Raw genomic sequence first — 27,398 nt, forward strand, 5'->3', positions numbered from 1 at the left:
ATAGATCCTCTAGGCAAAAAATTAGCAAGGAAACAGAGACTCTAAATGAAGCACTAGACCAAATGGATTTAATAGATATCTACAGAGAATTACACCCCAAAACTACAGAATACACATTCTTCTCAAGTGCACATGGGACATTCTCAAAGATAGACCACATGATAGGACACAAACTAAATCTCTACAAGTTCAAGAAGATTGAAATCATATCAAGCATCTTCTCAGATCACAATGGCATGAAACTAGAAATCAACTGCAACAAGAACATGCAAAGACATTTCAACACATGGAGGCTAAATAGCATGTTATTAAACAATGAATGGGTCACCGAGGAGATCAAGGAAGAAATCAAAAACTTCCTGGAAACCAATGAAAATGAACACACAACAACACAAAATCTATGGGATGCAGCGAAAGCAGTTCTGAGAGGGAAGTTCATAGCACTACAGGCCTACCTCAAAAAACAAGAAAAATTTCTAATTGACTGTCTAACCTCACAACTTAAAGAATTAGAAAGCAAACAAAAAGAAAACCCCAGAGCAAGTAGAAGGAAGGAAATAGTAAAGATCAGAGCAGAAATAAATGACATAGAGACCAAAAAAACAATTCAAAGGATCAATGAAACAAAGAGCTGGTTTTTCGAAAAGATAAACAAGATTGATGGACCCTTAGCTAGACTCACCAAGAAACAAAGAGAGAGAACCCAAATACACAAAATCAGAAATGAAAGAGGAGAAGTAACAACCAACACCACGGAAATACAAAAGATCGTTAACAACTACTATGAACAACTATATGGCAACAAATTCGACAATCTCAGCGAAATGGACAAATTTCTAGAAACACACAGTCTCCCAAAACTATTCCCGGAAGAGATAGAAAACTTGAACAGACCAATAACAACTAAGGAAATTGAAGAGGTAATCAAGACTCTCCCAGCAAACAAAAGCCCAGGCCCAGATGGTTTCACGGGGGAGTTTTACCGAACATTCAAAAAAGAACTAACACCCATTCTCCTCAAACTATTTCAAAAAATTCAAGAAGAAGGAAGACTTCCAAACACGTTCTATGAGGCCAGCATAATTCTAATTCCAAAACCAGAAAAAGACACTACGAAGAAAGAAAACTACAGGCCAATATCCCTGATGAACATAGATGCCAAAATCCTGAACAAAATACTAGCAAATCGGATCCAGAAATACATCAAAAAAATTATTCACCATGACCAAGTGGGATTCATTCCAGGGATGCAAGGCTGGTACAATATTCGCAAATCAATAAACGTGATACACCACATAAACAAAATGAAGAATAAAAACCACATGATCATATCAATAGATGCTGAAAAAGCATTCGACAAAATCCAGCATCCATTTCTGATAAAAACGCTCAGCAATGTAGGAATAGAGGGATCATATCTCGACATAATAAAGGCCATATATGAAAGACCTACAGCCAACATCATACTCAATGGACAGAAACTAAAAACATTTCCATTAAGAACAGGAACAAGACAGGGATGTCCACTTTCGCCACTCTTGTTTAACATTGTACTGGAAGTCTTAGCCACAGCAATCACACATGAAGAAAAAATAAAAGGGATCCAAATTGGAAAGGAGGAAGTGAAACTGTCATTATTTGCAGATGACATGATATTGTACATAGAAAACCCTAAAGACTCCATCAAAAATCTATTAGACTTAATAAATGAATTTGGCAAAGTAGCAGGATACAAAATTAACGTCAAGAAATCGACGGCATTCTTGTACATCAATGATGAACTCACAGAAAGAGAAACTGAAAAAACAATCCCATTTACCATCGCTCCAAAAAAATTACGATACCTAGGAATAAACTTAACCAAAGAAGTAAAGGACCTATTTGCAGAAAACTACAGGTCATTGAAAAAAGAAATAGAGGAAGATATAAAAAAGTGGAAGAACATACCCTGTTCATGGATTGGAAGAATTAACATAATTAAAATGTCCATACTACCCAAAGCAATCTATAGATTCAATGCAATCCCCATCAAAATACCAACGACATATTTCATAGAACTAGAACAAATACTTCAAAAGTTCATATGGAACCAAAAAAGACCCCGAATAGCCACAGCAATCTTGAAAAAGAAGAACAAAGTTGGAGGGATCACATTACCAGATATCAGGTTATACTACAAAGCGACTGTAACCAAAACAGCCTGGTACTGGCACAAGAACAGGCATATAGACCAGTGGAACAGAACTGAAAACCCAGAAATGGACCCAAGGCAATACGCTCAATTAATATTTGACAAAGGTGGCAAGAGCATACAGTGGAGTAAAGACAGCCTCTTTAATAAATGGTGTTGGGAAAATTGGACAGCTACATGCAAAAAAATGAAACTCGACCATCAACTTACACCATACACAAAAATAAACTCAAAATGGATAAAAGACTTAAATGTGACCCGTGAATCCATAAAAATTCTAGAAGAAAATGTAGGCAACAAAATTTCGGACATCATACGGAGCAGAATTTTCACTGATACATCACCTAAGGCAACAGAAATAAAGGAGAAAATGAACACATGGGACTACATCAAACTAAAAAGCTTCTGCACAGCAAAAGAAACGATCATCAAAATGGAAAGGCAACCCACTGTATGGGAGAACATCATTGCCAATGATGTATCAGATAAGGGGTTAATTTCCAATATATACAGAGAGCTCACACAACTCCACAAAAGGAAGACAAAGAACCCAATTAAAAAATGGGCAGAGGAGCTGAATAGACACCTCTCCAAACAGGACATACAAATGGCCAAGAGACATATGAAGAAATGCTCAACATCACTAATCATCCGAGAGATGCAAATTAAAACAACAATGAGGTATCACCTCACACCTGTCAGAATGGCCGCCATCAACAAATCATCAAACAACAAGTGTTGGCGAGGGTGTGGAGAAAAGGGAACTCTAATACACTGCTGGTGGGAATGCAGACTGGTGCAGCCGCTATGGAAAACAATATGGTGCTACCTCAAAAAATTAAAAATTGAACTTCCATTTGACCCAGTGATCCCACTGCTGGGAATATACCCTAAGAAGCCTGAAACACCAATCAGGAAGAATATATGTACCCCCATGTTCATAGCAGCACTATTTACAATAGCTAAGATCTGGAAACAGCCCAAGTGTCCACCAGTAGACGAATGGATCAAAAAGCTGTGGTACATATACACAATGGAGTACTATGCAGCGGTAAGAAAGAAAGATCTCTTATCCTTTGAGACGACATGGAGGGACCTGGAAAGTATTATCCTAAGTGAAAGAAGCCAAGCAGAAAAAGACAAATACCACATGATCTCACTTATATACGGAATATAATGAACATAACAGTCTGAGGAATACAGTAGACCCAGACACATGGAAGTAGGGCACAGACTGACATCCCTCAGAAGAGGGGATGGGGGGTGGGGGGGTGGGAAGAGATAAACCACAGAACTTATATGCATGTATGCATGACCAATGGACATGGACAACTAAGCCGGGGACAGGGTGGAGGGGGTGGGGTGGGGGGTGCCAATGGGGTAAAAAGGTAAAATATCTGTAACAAAAAAATAAATAAAAATTCATAAAAAAAAAAAAAAATAAAAAAAAAAAAAGAAATAACGTCTGCTTCTGGAAATGTAACCCTTCTTTTCAGGAAAGATGTCACTGTCCTATAATCTAGAATAAGGGTTCCATAATTGCACTGCAGGGGTCAGAGAAAGTTTGCTTTCATTTGTAATAAAATGCATTTGTTGTCATCAGAATCGATGAATGCGAACTTGAACAGAAGAGAGACTTCAGTTAAGAGGTTTCTGAATGCAGAAAATTGTGATTTTGAAAAAGTCAAAGACATCGATCATTGAATTTTTGCTTTGTTTTAATATTGATTTTTCTTTCATTTGCCAAGGGAGGTATTCGTGTTTAGATATACAGAAAAGGAGCTCATGATTGATTTTTATACATAAATTATTTTTTCATCAAGATACAATAGGGAATATATTACAATATAATTTTGTTCTTTTCCTGAGAACTGGGTCTTTAACTATGATAAGTGGGGGACCAGGACTCCCATTATTGTCTGACTTAGAAGCATTGAGGCATATGAATGAACTCTTTAGTAGAGATAGTTAAGTTGTGAGGCTACTAGGGAGAACAAGAAAGGCAGGAGAGCACAGAATGAGTTGAAATGGCTCCCTTTGCATCATTTGAATCTTTCGCAGTGAAGGTGTCCTAACTCATCTGTGGAAAGAGCTTGTCACTGTTTTCAAGGCTGTTTGAAATACATGGGCTTATCTTATCTAGAAGAAGGGGAGAGGAGATGAAGCTAAGACTGTCACTGGTAAATAGTCAGCAGTCACTCATATGAATTAGGATGGGATGTTTGATCATTTTTATAGTTGGCAATGTTCATGTTTTGTCTGTATTCAGACGCAGTTGTGGAGTGGTCTTGTTTTTGTCTTGATCCATCCTAGTCACAGAGTGTCCTGTCTGATGTTGATATTCTGTGAAATTTGGTGTTCAACAGGAGAACACCAAGGCCTACCTGTGAGTGTCAAGCAAGTCTGGATGTCAAGGGTTGCTTGCTCTTCCTCAGCGGGGCGCACAGGTTCACATCTGATGCATCGCAGCACATGCAGGACCCCCTGGCTCACCTGCTGCGGGTGCATCCCTGTTCCCCAGGACAGGAGAGGAGGTGAATGCAGTGGTCCTTCATACATCTCGCTCTTTCTGCTTCTTTGCATATGGACCAAATATAACCATTCCTTGTCTCTCAAATTTGTGTCTTCAGTTAAAGTAAGCACCAGAAATTAACCAGGGTCTCTGAATCCTAACTCTAGATTCCCTGGAGAGAAAAATGATTCCCTGTTTCAGTCAGATGACTGTGCCTGTCCAATAACTTTGACTAGGAGAAATAGAATCCCCCAGGCGCACTCTGTAAAGGAGAACAACCCCTAGAGAAAAAGGCCACATGCTTGGAAGTGCCTAACACAGGGACAGTTTACCCAGGCTCTGTGCTAGGGACCTCAGCAGTAGAACAGAATAACAAGGAAGTGAGTGCCTGCATGCCTTCAGTGCTTTACAGAAAGCATTTCTATCCACCCTTCCAAACACCCTGTGAAATGGGTATTATTTACTTCCACTTCATAGGGAGCATGATGAGGGTCAGAGGAATTTAGAAATTTTTCCAGGCATTACACAGCCTGTTAGTCTAGAATTGAGACTAGAAAGAACCCAGACTTTATGATTCCTGGGGCAGCTCTCCCTGGATTATGAGAGTGAGACTGTTTTTATTCTAGACCCCAGGGCACACTGATGAGGGATCAGGGGATATTTGCTCAAGGTAAAGTAACTAGTGAATGTCTGAGCCAGGTGTCAGCTCAGTTGCCTGGATCTAAGACCAGTGTAGCAGTAATACAAAACTAGCAGAATAAAAGGTATGGGGAATCGTATGCAGAATGGCATTGCCTTTTCTCTAGAAGGGGAGAGAGGCGGTGGAAAAGGGAAGAAGGAGACATAAGACTTGGTGCAGCTTTTCCAACATGGATTTTCGACAAAGCACAGGAACTCTCAGTGAGGATAAATAAACTCCCTCTGGATCCTGGGGGCACGTGGGTAGGAATGGTGAGGAAGAGTGCAGGGATGGTGGGGTCAGTTCAGTGTCATGACTGTGCAGGCTCTTCTCCCATCTTGTCTTTTATCCAGAGATGAAAGTGACTATCTTACTTAGGGGGTAGGGAGAATAATGGAAATATGGCTGAAATTCCCTCCAGGCCTCCAGATCTATGATCTATGATTTTAATAAGCTCCATAATGTGAGGAGACCCTATAAAATTGTCTCTGGAGCTACAACTCTCTGCAATTCCCAATATGGAAGCAATTTTGCATTTTATAGATTTGATTCTTTCTTATTTAATTGGGTTCTTCTTTGGGAAAATGCCCAATAATTCAGAACTGCAGCCACCAGCACGGTGGGTGTCACGGAGGCTCCCTTTGCCGTCATCACGACTCTAACCAGACGCAGGCTCTGACTTGGGCCTGTGGAGGATTTTTAAACTTCCTGGGTGGTTTCCCAGTGGGTGTGCAGAGGAATGACATGCCTAGGCTTATAGCAGGTGGAATTCTAAAGGGCATCAAAGCATTTGGGGAAGTTTGGTACAAAAAGGTAAGAGGACAAATTTAGTGGTTCTCAGGAAATTTTCTTTTCTCTCTCTCTCTTTTTTTTCTGTAAAGCATTTATTTGAAAACATTATGCAGGCATTACTCTGCCACAGCCAGTCCATAGGGGAGCATGCAAATATCAAAAATGGAGAGTTTGTTCAACGTATCAGTGTAAATTTCTTTTTTTTTTTTTGGTTCGTATTTTTCATATGCAGTGTCTGGATTAGTGTGCTTTGTTATGTGGCTTGACGATAGAATCCTACCCATGGGGTAAAATCTGTACTGGTAGCTAGCTGGGGACTACTAAATGGTTATAAAAGAAAAACAAACCCAAAACAAACAATACTACACGCTTCTCAAAAGGTTAATAGCACAAGTTAGCATATCTAAACTAAACATTAAAATATTTTCGTGGGACACAGTGGTGCAAATTTTTCTATTGCTTGGTCTACCTGGTTGTGAATTTCAGAATTTGAAGGTGTGGGAAGGCGTGACCAAGGCAAGCTCTGTCCCCAGTGCAAGTTTTCTTTGAGGCAATGAGAACCTCCACTGATCTCTAGGTGCCGTTTAGGAAAGCTGTGGTTTGCTCATCCAATTAAATTCTATGCAAGTTGCTCGTCTTATTCACCGAGGAGGGTGGGGTAGTACATTGAAAAGCTGACATTTTTGCTGGTGTCTACTGAGGTTATGAAATTTCAGAAATGAAAACAGCTGGAGTTAATGTCCTACACCCATTTTCCACCCCATTCCCAAATGATCAATGTTTTTACCCAGAAAAATGGTTTGTTTTCTGCCATTTTCTTTTTTTTTCCCCAAAGAGCTGATCTGGAACTCCCGAACTCAGACATTTCTGTGTTACCAACCTTTCTAAATGGAAACAAACCAGCACAGTGACATGGAAGCCTTGTGTACGAGGAGACTGGATGATAAAGGGATACAGTGAATTCACCTTAACATTCACACTTGGTTTCCGTACAATGGAGTCAATTAAAATGTCCTAGAAAATAATTCAGATGGCAACTTTTAGCCATCCACTGATTGCAAACCCTTTTGAAATTTAAATTTTAAAAAAGATTTCCAGTCCACTGAGTTGACTAGGAAAACTCTCATCCACTTATTTCTCCTAAGACTTTACTAAGCGTCTACAAATGAGTGTCACAAAGATGAATAAAAAAAGACTAAAACATCTGGCTTAAAAGAAATACTAAAAAATGCAATAAATCAAGCAAATTACGCAAACCAAATAAATGTAAACACACAAATAAAACCACAGTCTTTAAAGGTCTTCATATCTCAATGGACAAAATATTCAGAGAAAGGTATTTTAATTGGTTTAAAAGGTAGCAGAGAGCGGACATTGGCAAAGTTGTTTTGACCATATATAGCTTTAACATTGATTTTTTTTTACCCCCAGAGAAAATAAAACATGTTTCTAAGGGGGCTGAACACAGATGAGCTAAGATCTGCATATCAGAAAAAAGACTTTTTCTTCCTCATCTGCTAGGGTATAGGGTCGAAGGCACGCAGAGGGGCCACGTGGGTGCTGACGGCATGGGATGCTTGCCTTCGGACTTAGGCCTTGCTCGGGCTGTGTAGGTGTCCTGACTAAGCTGCAATCTGTCCTTCTGCTTTACAGAGTCCCCTCTGGTGATTTGCTTACGATTCATTGATTTTAATTGCCCAACATTTTATAAGCATTTACTTTTCCTTTAGTGAGGATTTTTTTGAACAACATTGAAGCCAGCCAAATGTAAAGACCATTTCACATACTGACACATAGAATGTATTTCTAAATTATAGGGATTTGTGGTGTTTTTTTATTTTCTGTGTTTGGAAAGGGGCTATTTTAACAGAATTAGAGTAGTGATGCATCCCTCAGAGCCTTCCCAGGACCAGGAATGTTCTCTGTATCCATAAAATACAGATATATTGTTGTTATATCTTGTTATGGAACAGATGCCAAATATGACCAAAATGCCAGGCTTTCTCTTGGTGACATCTTTCCCACTACAAAGTGGCCAGATCAGTCGAGCACTGTCAGAGCCTGTCCATATGAGCACCTGGACTGGGGAGGCGACGTGGCCGATACGTCTCCACAACACAGGCAGCTGCATGCTCGTGTGTTTCAGAAAGAGTGTCCCTCAGTTCAGAGGGCAGAGGACCATGGCTTTTGCTAACACCTTGATTAATTTCCATATTATCACCAAAGAAATTCAGGGAAAAAGAAAATGCAAATCTATTTTTTGAAGAGGGGACATAGGGAGGGGTGAAAAGATTTTTAAAAAATACACATTACCATAAACACATACTACATTACTCCTGGGTGTCCCACAAGCCACAGAGATGGAACATCCCTTGTCCCATTATTTCAGGAGCTTGACTGGCAGAACCAAGGTGGCACAGCAGAACAGCAATGGAGTAATCAGAGGTCAACGTAGAAGAAGGCTGACATGTTTGTTCTACATCTATTCCCAGAATAGAGAATTATATGGTCAGTTGCCCCTCCCCACAAGGATCACAGCACAAAATACTTATTGAGCAGGCGATCCAATAGGTAACGGAGGAAACCATTGGCCACCAGGTCCCTAGGATAAGAAGACTTCTTGCGGGGAGCTCCTGTGGTGTGCAGCACTCACAGACTGCAAAAAAAACTGAACGGCGATTCTTAAAAAGTGACTTCCATAGAAAAGAGGGATTTATGTTAATTGCATGTGGGTCTGGCACTAGTTTCCATCAGGAGTACAAAACATCCTCCTGAAAGTTGGTGTAATATGAGTAACAATAATAATATCAATAATAATAATACTTGCTTTTGATTCAAAAATTTTCACAGTAATTAATGCAGGGGCATCATGATCAGGATACACACATGCGAGGCACCTCTCCAAGTCAGGTGGGTCAGAGCCTGTGTCTCCAGGGATGGTTAGTTTGTACCTTTTACATGCTTTTGGATTTGCTACCTTGCAGTCCACTTGTGTCAACTGCACCTAATAAATACCTTTCTCTATGTACAATACAGAAATGATGGGCAAACACGTGGCCACTGAGTGCTCAGTGGGTAGGGAGGGCCTCTCCCTAGGCCACGCGGATGTGGGGCTCCTCTCCGGTCTCCTGGCCCAAGCTGGTGTAGGTGACAGAAGGCTCCACCTGAGCTGTGGCTGGTAAGTCCACGACAGGTCCTGAAGGATTGAGGAACTGCTTGTACCCCCGGGGGTCCTGGGCTATGTATGTGGAGGTGGAGGAGTAAAGCACTAGTCCGATGAGGATGGTGAAGAAAGACAGGAGATAAAGTCCTGAAAACTTGTAATGGAAGAGAAACAATCCACAGAACAGGCTGTACAAATCTGCTGTGAGCAGGGAGAGGGTGACAGAAGTGTTGCTGGTTTTCTTGATGACGACCAGCATGAAGCTGTAGAGACCAAACATGCAGGCACTGAAGCCGACGTAGAGCAGGCCTATTTGCCAATCCCAGGGCACCTTTAACAGCGCCTTGTGCTCCATGATAGCTAGTTGAATTCCACTGAAAAATGCCCCAAAGAGTCCGATCATTCCCAGGAATTCCACTCGGCTCAAGGTTCGGATGATGTATTCTTCCCAGACATTAGAGATACCGTAGAGTGTGGCTCCTCCTAAGACCAGAAGGTCCCCTACCAGTTTATTTTCCCCTGCTCCCTGATGCCTTCCCACAAGCACGTCGGCTCCCACCATGCAGCCCATCCCCAGGATGCAGACCACGATGCCGATGAAATGCACAGCCTTGTACCGGATCTGGATACTGGTCAGAGTCGTGTACTGATAGACCTTGACCACCAGGTAGTTTGCTTCAAGGTCTATGAGTCCCAGGATCATGTACTTCCACCACCTTCGTCGTAGAATTGCCAGAAGGTTTTCTTCTCCTTGCCTGACAGCCAGTGTGGTGGTATAGACCGAGAAGAGAAGGATGTAATTCAGGAAACTCTGGAAGACTGGTGTATTGGCATGTAAATCTTCGGACAGGTACTTGCTGGTCAAGCAATTCCACAAATAAGGAGGGATAACACCTGGCCCAGAGCCACAGAGATTAACATCTCCCTGTTCAGCACTTTGCGGATTCTCTCTTTCTTTTCTCTTTCATTTTTCCATTTAAAAGAGAAAAAAGGCAATTTGTTATTTTTTGGTTTTTCACTCTAGGAGCTGGGTCTGATTTTAAAGGACTAGTAAATTAATCAGTTCAGTTCCGGTCTTTGTCTCAGGACACAGATCTTCCCTTGCCGCAGGGAGAGAGCCCCTGGCTTGGTGGGCTGAGGCACTTGGGAAGGGGAGTATTCCATCCTCAGAAGCCCACAGCCCTTCTGTTGTGTGAAAGTGTTGGGTGAGGGTTTCCTACCAGTGGGGTGTCCCCAGGGATAGCCTTTGCTGGAGGAGGCAGGCAAGCACATTCCAGTCTGTGGTCTGTTTGTAGTGCCCGTGACAGCATATGGTTAAAAAAATGAATGGACAGCCTGGCCACTATGGCTCAGTGATTGAGCATCGACCCATGCACCAAGAGGTGGCCAGTTTGAGTCCTGGTCAGGGTACATACCCAGGTTGTGGGCCAAATCCCCATTGGGGGTCGTACAGGAGGCAGCTAATCAATGTTCTCTCTCATCGATATTTCTCTCTCTCTCTCCCTCTCCCTACCTCTCTTCTAAAATCAATAAAAATAAAAAATTAAAAAAAAGAAAAGAATGGATGACTCCACCCAAGTGATGCCCCTTGCCACCCCATGGCTTTCTCATACAGAAGGTTTAAGCCTGTTCAATTAGTCTCTAGCATCCCGAACTCACCCTCTCGCATGGGCCCCGTGCCTGCGCCCACCTGGGATCACCCAAGCGCAGCCCACCATCCCTGCCTACTGTAATGTGCTCGCATCCACAGCCACAGCACTGTTGCTGCCACTTCCCACATCTCCTCCTTCCAGCCCTTCGAAGAGCTGCTCCGACCCCACCATGGGCTTAGAATGGCAGGAAAAGGAGCCATGTGCTGGGAGCTCAGCTGCATTTCAATCTTGCTCTGCTGACCTGGAGTCAGACCCCTGAGTGCTCCATCCATCCAAACCTGGGCTGTCTTCCCTCTTCTGCTGCGACCTCATGGTTTGAAGGCCATTCAGTTTCTTCTCTCCTATCATAAATCCACAGGCTTAGTCTATATGTTGGAGGTAAAGGCTGTTTCCATGCTGTGAGGAAACTTCTCACCCTCACATCTTCTGACTTTCAGGTGTAGTTCACTACCTTCCCAGGCAACAAGAGGCATTTTAATCCTACAAAGCTCCTATCTGGGCATCTGCTCGACTTCTTTTCACCCTGGCTCGAAACTGACAAACCAACAACTTTGCTGCAGATCTCCTGGCCTGAAGCTCTCCCTGGTGCCTGATGCCACCTCTGACTGATCCAGGACTTAGAGACAGGCCCTGGGAAGGGGCTGGATCGCAGGTGAGCACCCACACTCAGGTTCATTCAAGGAACAATCGTATTTATTTCTGGAATCCTATTCCACAGCCCTCAGAAAAGCTGCTTTCTAACTAAAATCAACTGCAATTTTTATCTCAACGGAATTTAAAAATAGATTATCTTTGTTCTCTAGTCTCAATTCTTGCCTCATGATTGTAATAATATAGATGGAGGTTGCCACTTTTTCCCAATTTGAATGTGGAAACAATATTTGCCTCATTAGTTTTTCATTTAGCACATGGAATAAAACATATCTGTTTGTATCCACATTTCAGGTTTTAGGTTTCTGCAGACTTAGTGAGCAGGTGTGCTGCAGTCTATAAAAAGACCAGGCTTATAGGCAGTATATGTGTGTGTCCTAGCCTATTGCCACTGCCTTAAATCTTATTGTGAAATTGCCTGGTTCTGTCTAATGGCCCTGAAGATAACTCAGATTGTGTCTCATTAGTGCTACCGGGTAAAGAGGAAGCTGGGCATGGAGGCATGAGAGGGTGCTCGTTCAGCCTCTGGTCACTGCCACCGACCCCACCATGCCCAGGTGTTTAGACCTGAACTTTAGGAGGATATCCTGGTGTCCCATTCCTTTCCTGTACCCCAAATTCTTCAAAGATGGTCAGGTACATGACATATTGGGGGAGTGCTGAATTTATGAGAGAGTAGTGGGCAGAAATTATTTTAATTGACAGGCTAAGGAAATATGAGGGCACAATTTACTCTCAGCCAGATGAATTATAGGGGTGGCTCTTCCTTATGTTAGCCATCCTGACTGTATCCATGCTTTTGTAATTCTAACCTAACAATTCTTTAAATTTGCCACCGAGGATTATACCTCAAAATGTGGAAGGCACTCAATATTTTTTGATGAATCTCCTTTTCCAGTACTCAAGGTAGATGCTATCTTTTCTTTAGCTAGAATCTACTACTATTTATCTTTTGTTTGAAAGAATAAAAACTGCAAAGTATAAAGCCTGAAGACCATGTAGGCAGAGATGGCTCGTAGGCAATACCAGTGAAACAAGAGTGGGCCTGAAGGTCATGCATTTCATCAGGGCAGTGGCCTTGAAACTGAACTTAGAGCACTTGTACCTTGAAAAACGACCATAAATATTTAGTGAGCTGATAATCGAGGAAGGGCTAGTGGAGAACAAGGCAGTAAATTCTACTCAAAGGCATATGAGAAATATTTTTCTTGGTTGAAAGCATTTATGAGCACTGTGGGGGTGGGGCAGTGCAGCTGGGAGGGGTGAGGAGGGAGGACTGAGCTCGTGATTTGTTATGATACTTACTTTCAGGACTTGAATTGACTCCAGGGTGTTTTCTGCCCACTCCAGCATTTTAAAAACTATATATAAAAAATCGTCAGTCCTGCTGTCATTATAAAAACAAAATGCAATTTCACAAATTCCCCAGCCCTGGTTATATTTCAAGGTTTGATTAATTTTTTATTTTTTATTGTTCTTCTTTTGAGTAATCACTGCAAAAAGATTTTTCACTTCAATATTTTCCTTCACGGTGCAAGATGTCGTATCTATCTCTAATTTTGCAAAAATCTGGGAAGAAGAGTTGGTGGGAAAAAGAGACTGAGCACTAACGCCGCCCAGTGGCCAGGCAGGTTTCCCAGCACCAGCAGATGCTGCCCTGAGGTCCCCTGGAGTCCTGCTGCAGACCCCAGCTGGAGAAGCTAGTCCAATATGGCATGATTCAGTCATCAGCCATGAAGCTCTAGAAATAGCAGGGGTTTTCCATCACTCTGGACTCTCCGAAAAACAACTTTTTGTTCTGGTAAACACTAACTTTAGTCAGAATGTCTGAGTGGTCCAGTGTTCCCCAAGTGTGCTCAAGAAAATGCATGCTCCCTGGGATGTCTTAGAACAAAGGGTTCTGGTCACATGAAGGTGGCAGATGCTGTGCATAATAACCCTTTTGGGAGACTCAGAGATGCCCTGCAGCAAAAAAAATGGGTCTAATTTTGCTTAACTCAGAACTTCTCAAACTAATTTAGCCAGTAATTATTATGAGCTATCTCCTGTCTCCTGCCACACCCAGGCCAGCTCCAGCCACACCCACATCTGGTCCTTCCAAGGAACCATTCTCATCTCCCAACCATCTAGACCACTGCTCATAGTGCTCCCCTGCTTGGCAGGATGCTCCTCTTCTTCTCCGCTCACCCGCCTTGTTCTTAAAGATTCAGTGTGAGGGTTGCCCTGAGTCTTCCTTGACCCCTGGTCTGATTGAAATCTTCATTTGGGTTTTCCAGAGCACACGCTGCATTCCTATAAATTGTATACCTCTACTCATATACTTTCCTTGGAAGCATCTTGAGGGCAGGGGGCATAGCTTATTCCTCCTTGTTTTCTCCAAGTCTAGCATAGCACTGGGGTCAAAGTTCACAGTAACAGAGTGCAGAAATAAGAATTAATGAGATAATATGCGAGCAATGGAGCACGGGCCCCAGTGCTTTTCCTGCTAGGGGAAGCAAGGAGAGCATCACTAACCTGGGGCCTCACCGTCTTTCCACAGGGCTTCCCAAACACGTCCTCTCTGGTTGGGCTATGGAAGCATTAATGGCAGAGACCTGCATAAGAATGCTTATCTTGTGTCAACTAAAGCTCCTGGAGTCAGAAACTCTATCTGTTGTGCACTGTCTAACTGCATCAGAACCTATATTTTTAAATAAGACCCTTGGGTGATTTTCTGCAATTAAAGACTGAGAAGTTCTGTTCCGCAGGTGTAGCAGGGCTGGTTTCACTACAGGGTCTACCTCCAAAGACTGCAGTGTAAGGACCATAATGGTGTTAAAAAGAAACATCTAAGAAAGTAGGCTAAGTGAATTTGAAGGTAGCACCAATACTTACCATGCATTTTTCTTATTTTAGCAGGCATTTTTCTAGGTGTTTTTATGTGTATTATCTAATTAAATTATCCTGTCATCTACTCAAAGGTAAATAATGGAAAACAGGGAAATTACCTCATTTTGAGCCTGACTCAATAAAATTTTAAATTTTGAAATAATTAAAAACCCATGGAAAGTTGTGAAACAGTACAGAGAGGTCCCATGTACCCTTCACCCAGCTTCTCCAGTGGTAGCATTTTACATAACTTTAATACTGTAACAAAACTAGTAAGTTGGGTGCAATCTATAGACCTTACTTAGATTTTACAGTACTAGTTTTTATGTGTACTTGTGTGTGCTGTATGCATTTTCTTCACATGTAGAGAGTCACGTAACCATCACCACAAACATACAGAACCACAGAGGAACTCCCCTGTGCCACTTCTTTGAGATCAACCCACTTTGGGAAGGGCAGTTGGCAGCTGCAGGGCTCTGTCAGGCCGCCATGGACACTCGCTGCATCGCTGGACATACCTGAAGTATCGTACAGCCTCATGGGGCACCAGGGTGCAGTTGGCGCCAGACTTAGCTCTGCCTCCGTGTCTGCTGAACTCGTCCAGAGCTTCCCTGACACAACAGTGTGAACAAAAGGGAAAATTGTCCAAACCTCAAGGCAGCACCTCTGGCATGCAGGAAGTAGGCAGACTTCCTTCCTCTGACCCTTCCACCTGGCAATCCTCCAGCCTCTAATATCCTCGATTCCAAAGAAAAATGTTGCGTCTTGGTAGGAATTTTTTCTCCATGAGCAATCTGTGAGGGAAATTCATGGTGTCCGGGAAATAATCCCACCCTGGATCCCACTGAATCACCTATTGCCACCCTCTATTGCTCAGGTAATTGACATTTGTTCAGATCAGCAACTAAGAAGGTGAGGGCCAGTCCCTGAGGCACTTAGCATTCGGGGCTGAGAGGCTGGAGAGGTGTCACCCACCACAGTGCCTGACACATGGTAAGCTAGTAGTAATCACAGTAATAGCTTTCTCTCATCAATCACTTTCAGTATTGTGCATTATCCCATTTAATCTTCAAATCCAAGCTTTCTCAAGTAAAGCCTGTGTTCCTTAACCACCGTCTGCTACCACTCCAGTTACCTAATAATTAGGAATTCTTTATCATCACAGTTATCAACTGTATTGTTTTAGTAACCCTAAAACCTATCTCAATCTTCTCTTCTCCCTTCAAGTTCATTTTCTGGGCACATCCTATCATACTCACCATTGTTACCATTTCTGAAGCCCAGTTGTGTTTATTATTCTTTGGTCCCTACAGAAGATTAAGATGAGAGGTCAGTCTTCAGTGTCAGGAAACAAGGCGGCTTTTATTCTGAGCTGCTGTGCTGTCCTTTATACTTGCTCACCCTTGTGTCTGCAGAGCAGTTCCACGTAGAGGGTCTCAGTGGATCCATACAAAAGCCCAGGAATGTGTGTGTGACAAGGGAACTCATATCCAAGGAAATTCAATGTCAGCCAGAAAGTCTTCTTGGCTCCAAATCCCATGTTCTGTTTACCTCCCCATGCTCACAAGTAACCAAGTTTTCAGACTAGCTTTAAAGAGGTTGGGGAGGAAGAACTACATGCTGACAATGCAATGCCTACTGCTACTGCTGGCATTAATGCAAAATATAAACACCATTGGCCTGATACTGAAAATAATTATTTTTCAGTCATGTGAGTCACACATTTCCTCTGTTTACATTAGTTAGTTGTATTTTTCTCATACTGCCAGATAGACTGTCCTAAAACAGCATTAATGCATTTCACCTACTTAGCAACCTTAGAAGAGAAGCAGAGGCAGATGAGTAGAGTGGTCTTATAATCACTTATCATCTAGACTGGGATACTTCTGAGAATAAAAGGAGGCCCTGTCAGTGATTACATCATGGCAACAGGCATACTTCTGGGCTCTCCCTGGACAAGCCGGGGTATGTGAAAATTCAGCCTGTGGAAGTTGAGATTCAGAGAGTTTAGATAACTTGTCCAAAGTCAAACAGCTGGTAAGTGGTGGTGTGTGGAATTATACTGAGAAGAGACCAGGTCCAGAGCACAAACTTTGCCTGCTGTGCTGGGCTATGGTCTCTCTGTTGCACTGCAGATGTGAGTATCTCCAATTTCTTAGCTCCCAGCTATCAGTGGAGATGTAGGCCTTTTCATGGAGAGAGTTAGGACTTCATGGAAGGTCAACTGAGGGCCATGCAGTATGTCGGCACCAACCCAGAGTGTGAACCAGGATTGTGGGCTGGCCTTGCAGGTGTTGAAGTCAGGAGAGCTCCCTGGCTCACAGAGATGCTCCTCCACCCTCTCTCCTCACGGCAGCACCACTATTTATGAAGTGGTTCCAGGCTGAGTGATGTCAGGTTCCATAGATGATGCCATGTGGAAAGATTTTTAAAAACTCATTTGTAAGTACAATAATTTCCCTATCTTTTAAGTGAAACAAGCTATACAAGAGCACTTTGTGAACTGTCAAGTGTCATATAGATGATTCATTTATTCATTGATTCAGTGTTCATTTATTCACTTATCTTTTACAGTCCATTGGTTCCCTTGACAGGGTAGGGAGCCCTTCAGGTCACACAAGAGCCTCTCTGAGGCCCTGTTCCTTGGACAACTCCTGCATGGCAGCCCAATCTCCCTTCATCGTCACTCCTCCACCTTGCCCTGAGCTCCAGCCATGCTGAACCCTTGCTCATTCTCCCTTCCTGGCCTTGGTATTGGCTGTGATCACCGCCTGGAGTATCTCCTTTCTATAACGTTTTACTTACCCTGGAAAACTATTCATTTTTCAGCTCCAATATCACTTCCTCCTAAAAGTCTTCCCTGACATCTCCAGATAGAATCATGCATGTTTTGCCTCTGTGCATGCATATGTCTCACACCTCTAACGCAGCCCTAATTAAGGTGTGGTCATCGTTCATTCTCAGTCTGCTTTATGAGCTAGACCATGAGATCTGAGACTTGAGAGTTGGATGGTAGGGACTGAACTCCATTCATCCTGGCATCCCCAGACATAGCATACAAAGGAAACTTAAAGAATGTATATTGAATGAATGAATATCATGCCCAGTAGCATTATCTAGACTCATTAGCATGCTCTTTAAATTCCTCACAGGCAATAAGTATTATAACCATATTCTAAACATGTGGGAGACCAGATCATTTAAACCTGGGCTTTGCTAGTCTACTGGCCCTCAGAGCAAAGAAAGGAGGAGACTTACTTATTGAGCACTGAATGTGTACAGTACCTGGTAAGAACTCAGTAAATTCCATTTTATAAATGACAAACAAAGGTTCAGCAAAGTGTAGTAACCTCCTAAGGTCCAAATGGTAGAAAACAGTAGACCTAGATTTAAACTCTAATCTTTCTGGCCCCAAAGCTGTGTGCATTTTCCGAGCCTGAAGAAAAAGAAGGCAGCCCTTGCTGCCAGCCCTTGGGGCTGGAGTGCGAGGCTCTGGCCAGCACCACCAGCAGCCTCTCCTCTGCCCCTTGGCTTTTTCTACAGGGGCTTCTCAGTGGGCTCTGGAGACTCCCGAGGACAGATAATTTCCTTTTGGTTCCTTTCAGCTCCTTCTCCTGCATCCTCTGGTCTACACCGACTGGCTCCTCCTCACCTACTCTTCCAAGTCCTTCCGGAAGCTACCCTGCTCTTCAGATTTCACCTCCTGGGACATAATCTGATAGACTGGTCTCTGTTGACTGAATAATAGATGTCCCCACTTTTCTTAGTGAAACACTTGTATTTAACAAGGCCCTCCGCCTCCTCCACCCTCTCGCTCTTCCTCTCTTTGTCCTTCCCTCCCTCTCACCCCATTCTGAGCCAGCAGCACCTTTCAGATTTTCAGGGCTTTTGTTCTGGCACTGCTGAGCCAGGGGGCCTAGGGAGAGGAACTAGAGCAAAGTATACAAGATTACAGTGAACACCCAAACCCCCACACTAACGACTTGGAAATGAACAAGATAATATATAATCAAGGACAAGTGTATTTGAAGGTAACAGTTGTGAGTGGGAATGATTTGGAGTAAGTCCTTTAACCTAATAATAGCAATGAGCCAGCGCTTACCAAGTACCTACTGTGTGCTGGAACTTCGAAGCTTGCTTAACCCTCACAGTGATGGTCACATGGGTGCTATTAGCCACTGCATGGATGAGGCCCAGAAAAGTAGAATAGCTTTTTCCAGCAAATACGTGGTTTGTGACCAGGGACATATTACTCCCTGGCCACCCTCCCAATCACATCACTTTGTTTTTATATAAAATTGCCCTATTAAAAATTATCTTGTTTATCATCTGTTTTATCGGTCTCTCCCCTTCATTACCTTCCCACTCCACTACAAAATATCAACTCAGTAGTGGCAACAGTCTTACTGGTCTTGTCCACGGATGTGGCCTCCCCAGATCAATGCTTGCACACAGTAAACCCTTAGGAAAGATTGAAATGAAAAGGTGGTAGAGTTGGAATTAAAAACAGGTCTGGTTGCTTTAAGGTTCTTAACCACTATTTGCTACTCCGCAAAATGGAGATAATGACACTCACCTTTTACGGAACTGATAGTGTTCATAAATGCCCTAATGCCTTGTCTGGCACAGTGACAATACCCACTAAATGATGACTATTATTATTGTCCCCTCTTTGGACATGCGGTCCATATGGCAATGCAGACTCTATGCAAAGAAAGACTGGTGCTGACTAAATCTGTCTTAAATAGGTCATTCTGAAAGGAATTTTCATAAGAAATGAAAATGTGGGGTTTCTATCAAGCTCTGGGAACACCCAGAATTCTATAAACTTATTAAATTTCAGGCCAAGTATGAGGCCTGGGTCTGGGTCTTGGTATTAAGGACCTGCCTGCTCTTGGTCAGCACACAGAGTGAATGTGCAAATGGGGCCCAGGGGAGAGTTTTAGCCAAGAGGACTCATTTACCACCCACCAGTCTCCTCCATGACCAGATGGAGTGGCCTTACCTGGAGCTTCCCAGCCTGCTTTTCCCCAGACCACAGACACGTTTACTTACAATACCCAGACTCCAGGTATCTGATTCCAAAGTTATCAAGATTTAGAGTCCTGTTTGTGTCCCTAAGTCACCAACTTAATCCACTTAATAGAAAAAGCATTCTGTTTGCCAACATTCTTTCTTTGTCTTGAGCTCAACTGACTTTTAACTGGATTTTCTGATTTAGGGGTGTATTATCTCTTCTAACTTTGGCTTTCAAAGAGATAGCTTTGTGGAAATTGGACTCTCCAGGAGATATTTTAACTCTTTGAGGCCACAGGAGACCTTTTCATCTTTAGGAGCTTTACTGGTCATTCAGGTGATGCCAGAGCCAGAGCTCTACCCTTGGCCAGCCCAGGAGTCTCTAGAAAGGGAGTGGGAAGAAGTACTCCTGTTAAGGATACAAGAGTGTGTGCACATGGTCTAGTTTATGAGTTTGGGCAGTTAAGACATGAGACCATGTCTTAGGACATAGCTTCTTTTCTGGAGGAGCACCAGTCTAGCTGGTGGGTCAACCACTTTAGCCAACAAGACAATGTAAGTGTAGGAACCACCAATTAATAGACACAAGAGGACAGAGATATTCGTGTGAACTGGGATGACTAAAGACGGCTTCATGTAGGGATGGGAAGATCACTATAAGCAAAGGCTTCAAGATTGAAGGGTGGGGGTGGGGTAGAAAACAGAGTGTATAATTGGGAAGGGCAGAGAGACGGCCAAAGCCAAAGTTTCCTGTGAACACTGGTGAGAAACTGGGCTGGAGAAGGACACAGCTGTTTGGTGTATGACTCAATAACATTTACTTAACCTAGTTTGTTATCCATTGAAAGAGAGATGGAATGTTCTGCATCCTGAAATCTTAGTTATTCAGATCACAAGGGAGGAATTTTGAAACCATACTTAGATTCAAAGAAGGAAGCACACTCTCCTTTGCTGTGCATTCTTTTGCCTGGCCTTTGAATATTGGTGTCTCCCAGGAATCAATCCTTCCTTGACCTTTTTTTTCCCGAACATCCTCCCAAGGCAGTTGCATCCACTCCCGCACCTTCAACCACTACCCACATGCTGCATCTTCCAAGTCTATATCTTTGCACCTACTCTTTTTCTTGGGCTCCATATCCTACACCCATCTGTCTGCTATTTATCTCAATACCTCTTAAATTGGACATTATTTTATTCGTTAAAAGAAGGTCTTGCCGGGCCAGTGTGGTTCACTGGTTGAGCATCAACTCCTGTACCAAGAGGTCGCTTGTTTGATTCCTGGTCAGGGCACATGTCCAGGTTGTGGGCCAAACCCCCAGTGGGGGGCATGCAGGAGGCAGCCAATCAATGTTCTCTCTCATCAATGTTTCTGTCCCTCTGTCCCTCTCTCTTCCTCTCTCTCTAAAATCAATAAAGAAAATAAATTTAAAAAACAAGAAAGTCTTGGTAGCCAATACCTCTTTTTCTCCCTCATTTTCTACCTTTCTCAGAGGCTCCTCCCTTTCCTCTCTCCCTTCCTCTATTCCTCCCCCTCCCCCTTCTCTGCCCCCACCCATACAAAATAAAGCATTAATTGAATACTTGAGATGCTATAGACACCATTGGAAATGTCATTTTGCCTTTGAGGATTTCATAGTATAGCAAAACAGATAGATGGGTCCAATAACTACTTTAAAAACTATTTATAAAATATTGGGATAAATAGAGGTAGAAACAGTCCTTGAGAAATCCATAAAACTTTTACCCAGGCTCAAGTAAGGCCTCATTGACTAGACAAAATCAGAACTGAGTCTTAAGTCTTAAGAGACTAATTAGAGAAATAAGAGAAGAAAAGAGAAACAGTGTATGATAAAAAAGAGAATGAGCAAGAAAAAATGAGAGAAGGGGTGTCGATAATAATAAAAGCTAACAGCTAACATTTAATTTATTTAACCCTCACTATATACCAGTTCCCGTACTAAGCACTGTATGTTTTTGTTTTTTTAATCTTCATAATAATCTCAGAAATAGGTAATAGTAACTTACCCATTTACAGTTGATAAAATTAAGGTCTAGTTGAACAAAATTACCCTTGAGCTTTTGGAATTGAATAGTTGAGTTAGAAACCCAGATTTCTCTTACCCTGGAGCCTGGAAAATGGAGCGGTGCAGGATGGGCCATAAGCAGAATAAGATTCTCAAGGTCCTTACATACCTCAGAAAAGTGTTAAGATTTCATCTTGAAAGAAATGAGCCATTCCAGCTTCTAAGTGGAAAAATTACCTGAGGCAGATCTCCATTTAGCAAGGTTATGTTTGGAGAGAAGTTGAGGATGAATCTGGGAGCAGGGGCAAGACTAAAAGCAAATAGATCTCTCAGAGGCTCTCATTATAGTGCAGCAGAGGTTCACGAGGTCCTGGAGAACGAAGCAGAATGGGCAGTTCTTGCAATTTGGATGTGGAGGTAGGGTAGTTAAGGACAATGCTCAGGATTTGAAAAATAATTTAAAAAAATTTTTAAATATGTTTTTATAGATTTTATGAAAAAGGAAGGGAGAAGGAGAGAGAGAAACATCAATAAGCTGCCTCCTGCATGCCGCCTATTGTGATAGAGCCTGCAACCCAGCTATGTGCCTTGACCAGGAATCAAGCCAGCAACCTCTGAGTGCACGAGACAACACTGAAGTAAACTGAGCCTCATGGGCCAAAACAAGAATAATTTACTTTTGAAAATATAACTATTCATTTGATAGTTCAGTCAACAAACATTATTGAGTATCTGTCTTATACCCATGGACCATTCTAGGTCCTGGGGGTAAAATTGATCCACAAGATGTAGCTGCTGACCTCAAAGAACCCATATTCTAATGATTAAGATCAATGAAAATCATTACATGTGATAACTGTGAGAGATGTGTGCAAGTATATCACATTGAGCTTGGGAGGATGTACCACAGATGGGCTTCCTGGAGGAGGGGATGCCCTCTCTTGACCTGTGGAATCATATTTCTAAATATCAGCTGGTACACCTGTGCTGGCTGTCCCTCAGACATTTCCAATTCACCATGTCCAAAATTAAAATCAAACCCATGAGCTCAACTCCAACATACATTCTTCTTCTTATGTACCATATTTCATGTCCTGATCAACTTATTCATTCAATAAATATATTCTTTGAGTTTCCATAAAATGCCAGATAATGTATTAAGCATGACATTTAGAGAATTCCTAAAGCGAGTTAATATTTTCACCTCAGTTTAAATGAGAAACAGAAGCATGGGCATCAAAGTGACACTCAAAGACATATGAACTCATTTAAGTAACATTAAGAATACCAGCTTTTACATTTTGTATTTTGTAATGCTTGTCAAAACTCTTGTCCTCCCTGGGTCAAATGGATGATCAGGACTCTGAGGCAGGTTTTACTCGGTGAGAAAGCAGAAATACCTCTCCCCTGCTGCCATGGCAAAGATACTGTGAAGAGAGAGTGGCAGTGTTTACCCCCAAGAGACACGCTGCTGCCACTATTCACTCTGGCTGGACTGCCTATGATGAGAACAGCTTGGAATGTTCTCGTGATAAAGACTGAGGGATTTAATGGGATGTTTCTACTGAGCATAGCTTGGAACATTTCACACAGTTCTATCATCCTCCAGGGGTGCTCAGTCTGTGTAAAGGCACAACTCTCAGCAGAAGCTTTGATATTAAGCAAAGAGGGGTAAAGTAGTGGTAAAGAAGATTCTAGAAATAATAGGAAGGCCAGACAGAGGTGTTTCCCACACAATCTACACTGAGTCTTGTATCTCATTTGCTCTCTGTTAGTGTTCACTGAATGAATGAGGAGATGAGTAAGTACATGGAAGGAGGATACAGGAAAGCTGTTGAAATGTTCTGGGGAAGAGAAAGGTCCCCCAACCATTAGCCTTTCAATAAGGTGGTTTCAATTACACACACCCTTATGTGGCTCACAGGTATTGTAATTGCCTGAAGATCCTGTGGAAAGAGAAAGAACTGAAGCTAACAAGTCAAAATTGGCCAATTAGATTCTGAGATCAACGTGCCGGAAATTTCTGCCAAATTTGCGCTCCATGTGGTACCAGGAGAGGGTTGAGCAACTGCAGGTTTCTACGGAGTTTCCATCATCAATCAGACCACGGAGTTCATGCTCCCTGTGTTGTGGGAGAGGATGAGGTGACAGGAAGACGACTTCCAAGCATCAGATCCCATATAGATGTTTTCAAACAGCTCTTCCAAAACCCAAAGCCCCCAAGCCCCAGCCCAGCTTCCCGTAATGTGTGTCAGGCCCTGAAAAAGCTAACACAACGAGAGCTCCCACATAGGAAAAAGAAACCCATTTCTACACCCATGGAGACGTGTGGTCTTTATTAGACTCATCTAACCATTGAATTAAGCCCAACTGGAAATATTTACTGAACTTCTGACATTGAAATGTTTTTATATTTCTCTTCCTTTTTTGGTTGAGTCAGTCACCGAGAGCCAAAGCACAAACTTTCGCTTAGAAAGTGAGTCCTTGATCCTAAAGCTCATTCTGAAAGAGAAAGCACTTTTCTCTCATGGACAATTTTGTCCTCACAAGTCTGGTCATTTAGATAAGTCTCCGGGCTTTGGAGAAGTTTGGAGAACACTATGCAGTGCAGACCACTGAATAAACTGAACCGTTTAACTGTTTAACATTTGTAAAGTCTCACCGAAAGCCCAGTGGCAAAGTGGGAGCCTAACTTCCAGATGAAAAGATTCTGGGTATTGGGCCCAAAGCCCAGCTGCCCCTGTGGGGGTAGTGGTGAGAACAGGCTTTGAGGCATGAGTAGGGCCCAGAAAACATCTTGCTTGGGAAGATAAGAGTGCTGATAGGAAAGTCACTCGGACAGCTTACAGCCGAAACAGATGGGGGGAAGCATAACCACTTAAATCTATTGAACGTTCCGGGACAGACAGTCATTTCTCTGCTCCAGGAGAGCCTGCATATGGGTCTGATAAGAGTGGAGTCGCCTGTGTGGTCATCTGGATGAATTACGTGGCCAGCAATTTTCTCCTGGGTTTCAAGTTGGGCCTCTGCTGTACCCCAGGCCAGCTTTCCCACGGGGCCCTTTTGCCCTGTTGTTTCACAAGCAAGTCCTGAGTAGAGGCCAGGATGGTCAGGACAGCCCTGGGTCCTCTGGTCCTCTGGAAAAGGAGGGTTGAGCTGTGAGGGCTTAGGGTCCTGGACTCACAAACAGGTTGGATTAAGCAGGACATTTTCCTGCTTTTTCTCTCTTTGTGATTTTGATTTGTTTCTTTTCAGCTTGACGGCTGTTACTTAACTAATACTACATTTTCCCTTATTGAAAATCGATTGAATTTTAATTCCCTAAGATAGTGTTTTTAGAACGTAGAACATAGTAATAAGAATACAGATAGTATTTATAATACATTCATAAGAATAGTGGTATATCAGCTCACAGCCTTATGGGAACTCCCTTGAAGGTAACTAACTACTTTTCTCTTGCTGCTATTAAGATTCTTTGTCTTGAACCTTTTGCATTTTGATGATGATGTGTCTTGGTGTGGGCTGATTTCTCAAAACTTTGCAGGCCAGAAGGGAGTGGCAAGAAATATTCAGAGTGATCAAAAGCAAGAACATACAACCAAGATTACTCTATCCTGCAAAGCTGTCATTTAGAATCGATGGCCATATAAAGACTTTCCCAGACAAGAAAAAGTTAAAAGAGTTCATCCCCACCAAACCGTTATTATATGAAATGATGAAGGGTCTTTTTGAAGAAAAAGATAAAATATATGAACAAACAAAATGGCAATGAATACATATCAGTCGACAATGGAATCTACAAACAAAATGAACAGGCAGTACAGAAACATTCTCATAGATACAGAGAACATTTTGTTGGTTGCCAGATGGGAGGGAGATTGGGGGAATGGGTGAAAAAGGTGAAGGGATTAAGAAGTACAAATTCATTGTTAGACTGACAAACCTCAAAGGGAAAGGGGTTGGGGAGTGGGAAGAAATAAACCAAAGAACTTATATGCATAACCAATGGACACAGACATTAGTGTGGGAAAAGGCGGGAGGGGGCGGGAGGGGTCAATGGGGGAAAAATGAGGAATATCCGTAATACATTCAACAATAAAGATTTTTAAAAAAAGAAAAAAAAAGAATAGTGATATAATTCCACCTCATTGGACTCTGCAGGATTAGATAGTATAAGTACTGTATTTTGATTGAAAAAAGAGTTTTACTATCAAACCATTACTGAAGTTTGACATGACCAGGTTTCAACTTTAAAAACAATAAAGACTATTTCCATATGTTAGGAACTATTATTAGAAATCTGTAAAAATAATGTAATATTTACTTCAATAAATTTTCTTGGTCTTAAAAATAATACACATACACACAGAACTACCTGAACAGCAGTAACGATATCTCACACCAAGTTCAGTGAAGTGTTATCAGTTAGGAGGGTGGTACTATAACCCAGATGAGAAAAAACTGTCTTTAACTAGGACATATATACAGAGATAAGTACAGAGAGAGAGGCAGAATCCAGAAATACCTAGCAAGTATAGAAGAAGGGAGAATCCAGAAACAGATAATAGGTAAAAATCAATGAAATTTAGTGGAGTCAAGAATGGTCCCTGTCTTCTGCTGCAAGTAACTGCATGCATGAGGTGACACAGAAACTAGGAACTCCTGAAGACGAGGGGTGTGTTCTGAGAGGGAGGCAGATATGTATGGAACCTGTTTGACATAATAAGAGCAATTGTAGACACCTTTGGTTTACCTTGTACACCTTTGAACTCTGCTCAGGCTCCATATTGCAGCTTCTAATTCTGTGCCCTGGACCCAATCACTGCTTTATGTCTCCTGCCTGTGGCTGCCCTCTCAAGTCTGGATCTTATTTTACTATAGGGAATTAACTTGGTGGCTTCTGTTTCCGAGTGTGTCTCTGCCCTGGATTGGTGCTTTTTTGCAACCACGCCATCCTTGCTTTGTGGCTCTCTGCAGGCCTCTGTGGAAATCCCATCTACATAGCTTGGGTAACATCGCTCTTGAAGGGTTGCCCAGGTAGTTCTGAGATTCTTCTTTGACAAGAAATTGGGGAATAAGAAAATGCACCCGGCTGCTCTCCTGGGATGCTGGTGGACTCCCCTGGGTATTCATATAAAAATCATGCTATTGGCTTTTCAATAGACATTGATTAAATGTCTACTAGGCACCAGGAACTAGAAATTCACAGTGGGTGAAACACACATAGCCCCACCATCTGTTATTAAGAATAAGAGACAAATGCAATCTACACATTTACTTAGAAGATAAATACTCCTCCCCTCCCTCGGCCCTCTTGATGCTTGCTCTGGATAGGATATGATAGATCTCATTCCAAAAGCCTTCCCTGAATGTAGATTCAAGGAGATGGGTGCTGTGCCTAAGAATTTGATCTGACACAAGAGAAAAAGTACTTTAGTTTCACAATTCCTGTACCTCCCCAGTGATGGGGGTAGGGGGTACCATTGCCAGGTGGAAGTTTGTAATAGGCTGGTAGGACCTTAGGGGTGGTTTAGAAAAGGAAGCAGACCTCTGACTTCTTCTCAGAATGCTCTTTCCACAGTAGGCTGGGAGGGCAGAGGAGGGTGTTCCAGGTGATGTTATATTTCCCTAGACTGTGCTCTCAGGATTACTGAATATGTCTGTGGAGGTGTGTGGCTGGTGCCAGTGTGTACACATTCTCTCTAGAGAGATCCACAGAAGCCCAGAATATTGCAAGGAGAATGGGAAGGTGGAAAGAAACCTCAAGGGGTCTTTACATGGAGGACTGTTCTGTTTAGGTAGTTTGCAGCTCCATCGCCCACACCAATTTCCATGGACTATACCAAACAA

At 42.5% G+C, this 27,398-nt stretch overlaps 1 protein-coding gene across 1 annotated transcript in view; it reads right to left on the reverse strand.

Moving 5' to 3' along the window:
• Nucleotides 1-9,266: 9,266 nt before the first annotated feature.
• Nucleotides 9,267-27,398, reverse strand: part of LOC118627817 (solute carrier family 35 member F1-like) — an 83,305-nt gene continuing 65,173 nt past the window's right edge. Inside the window, 3 exon segments of the mRNA XM_036258265.1 lie at nt 9,267-10,204; nt 10,207-10,298; nt 15,027-15,119. Coding sequence (XP_036114158.1) covers nt 9,267-10,204; nt 10,207-10,298; nt 15,027-15,119 — 1,123 coding nt within the window.

The sequence above is a fragment of the Molossus molossus genome, unplaced genomic scaffold (genome assembly GCF_014108415.1).
Source record: "Molossus molossus isolate mMolMol1 unplaced genomic scaffold, mMolMol1.p scaffold_m16_p_13, whole genome shotgun sequence".
In the NCBI taxonomy this organism is placed as follows: Eukaryota; Metazoa; Chordata; class Mammalia; order Chiroptera; family Molossidae; genus Molossus; species Molossus molossus.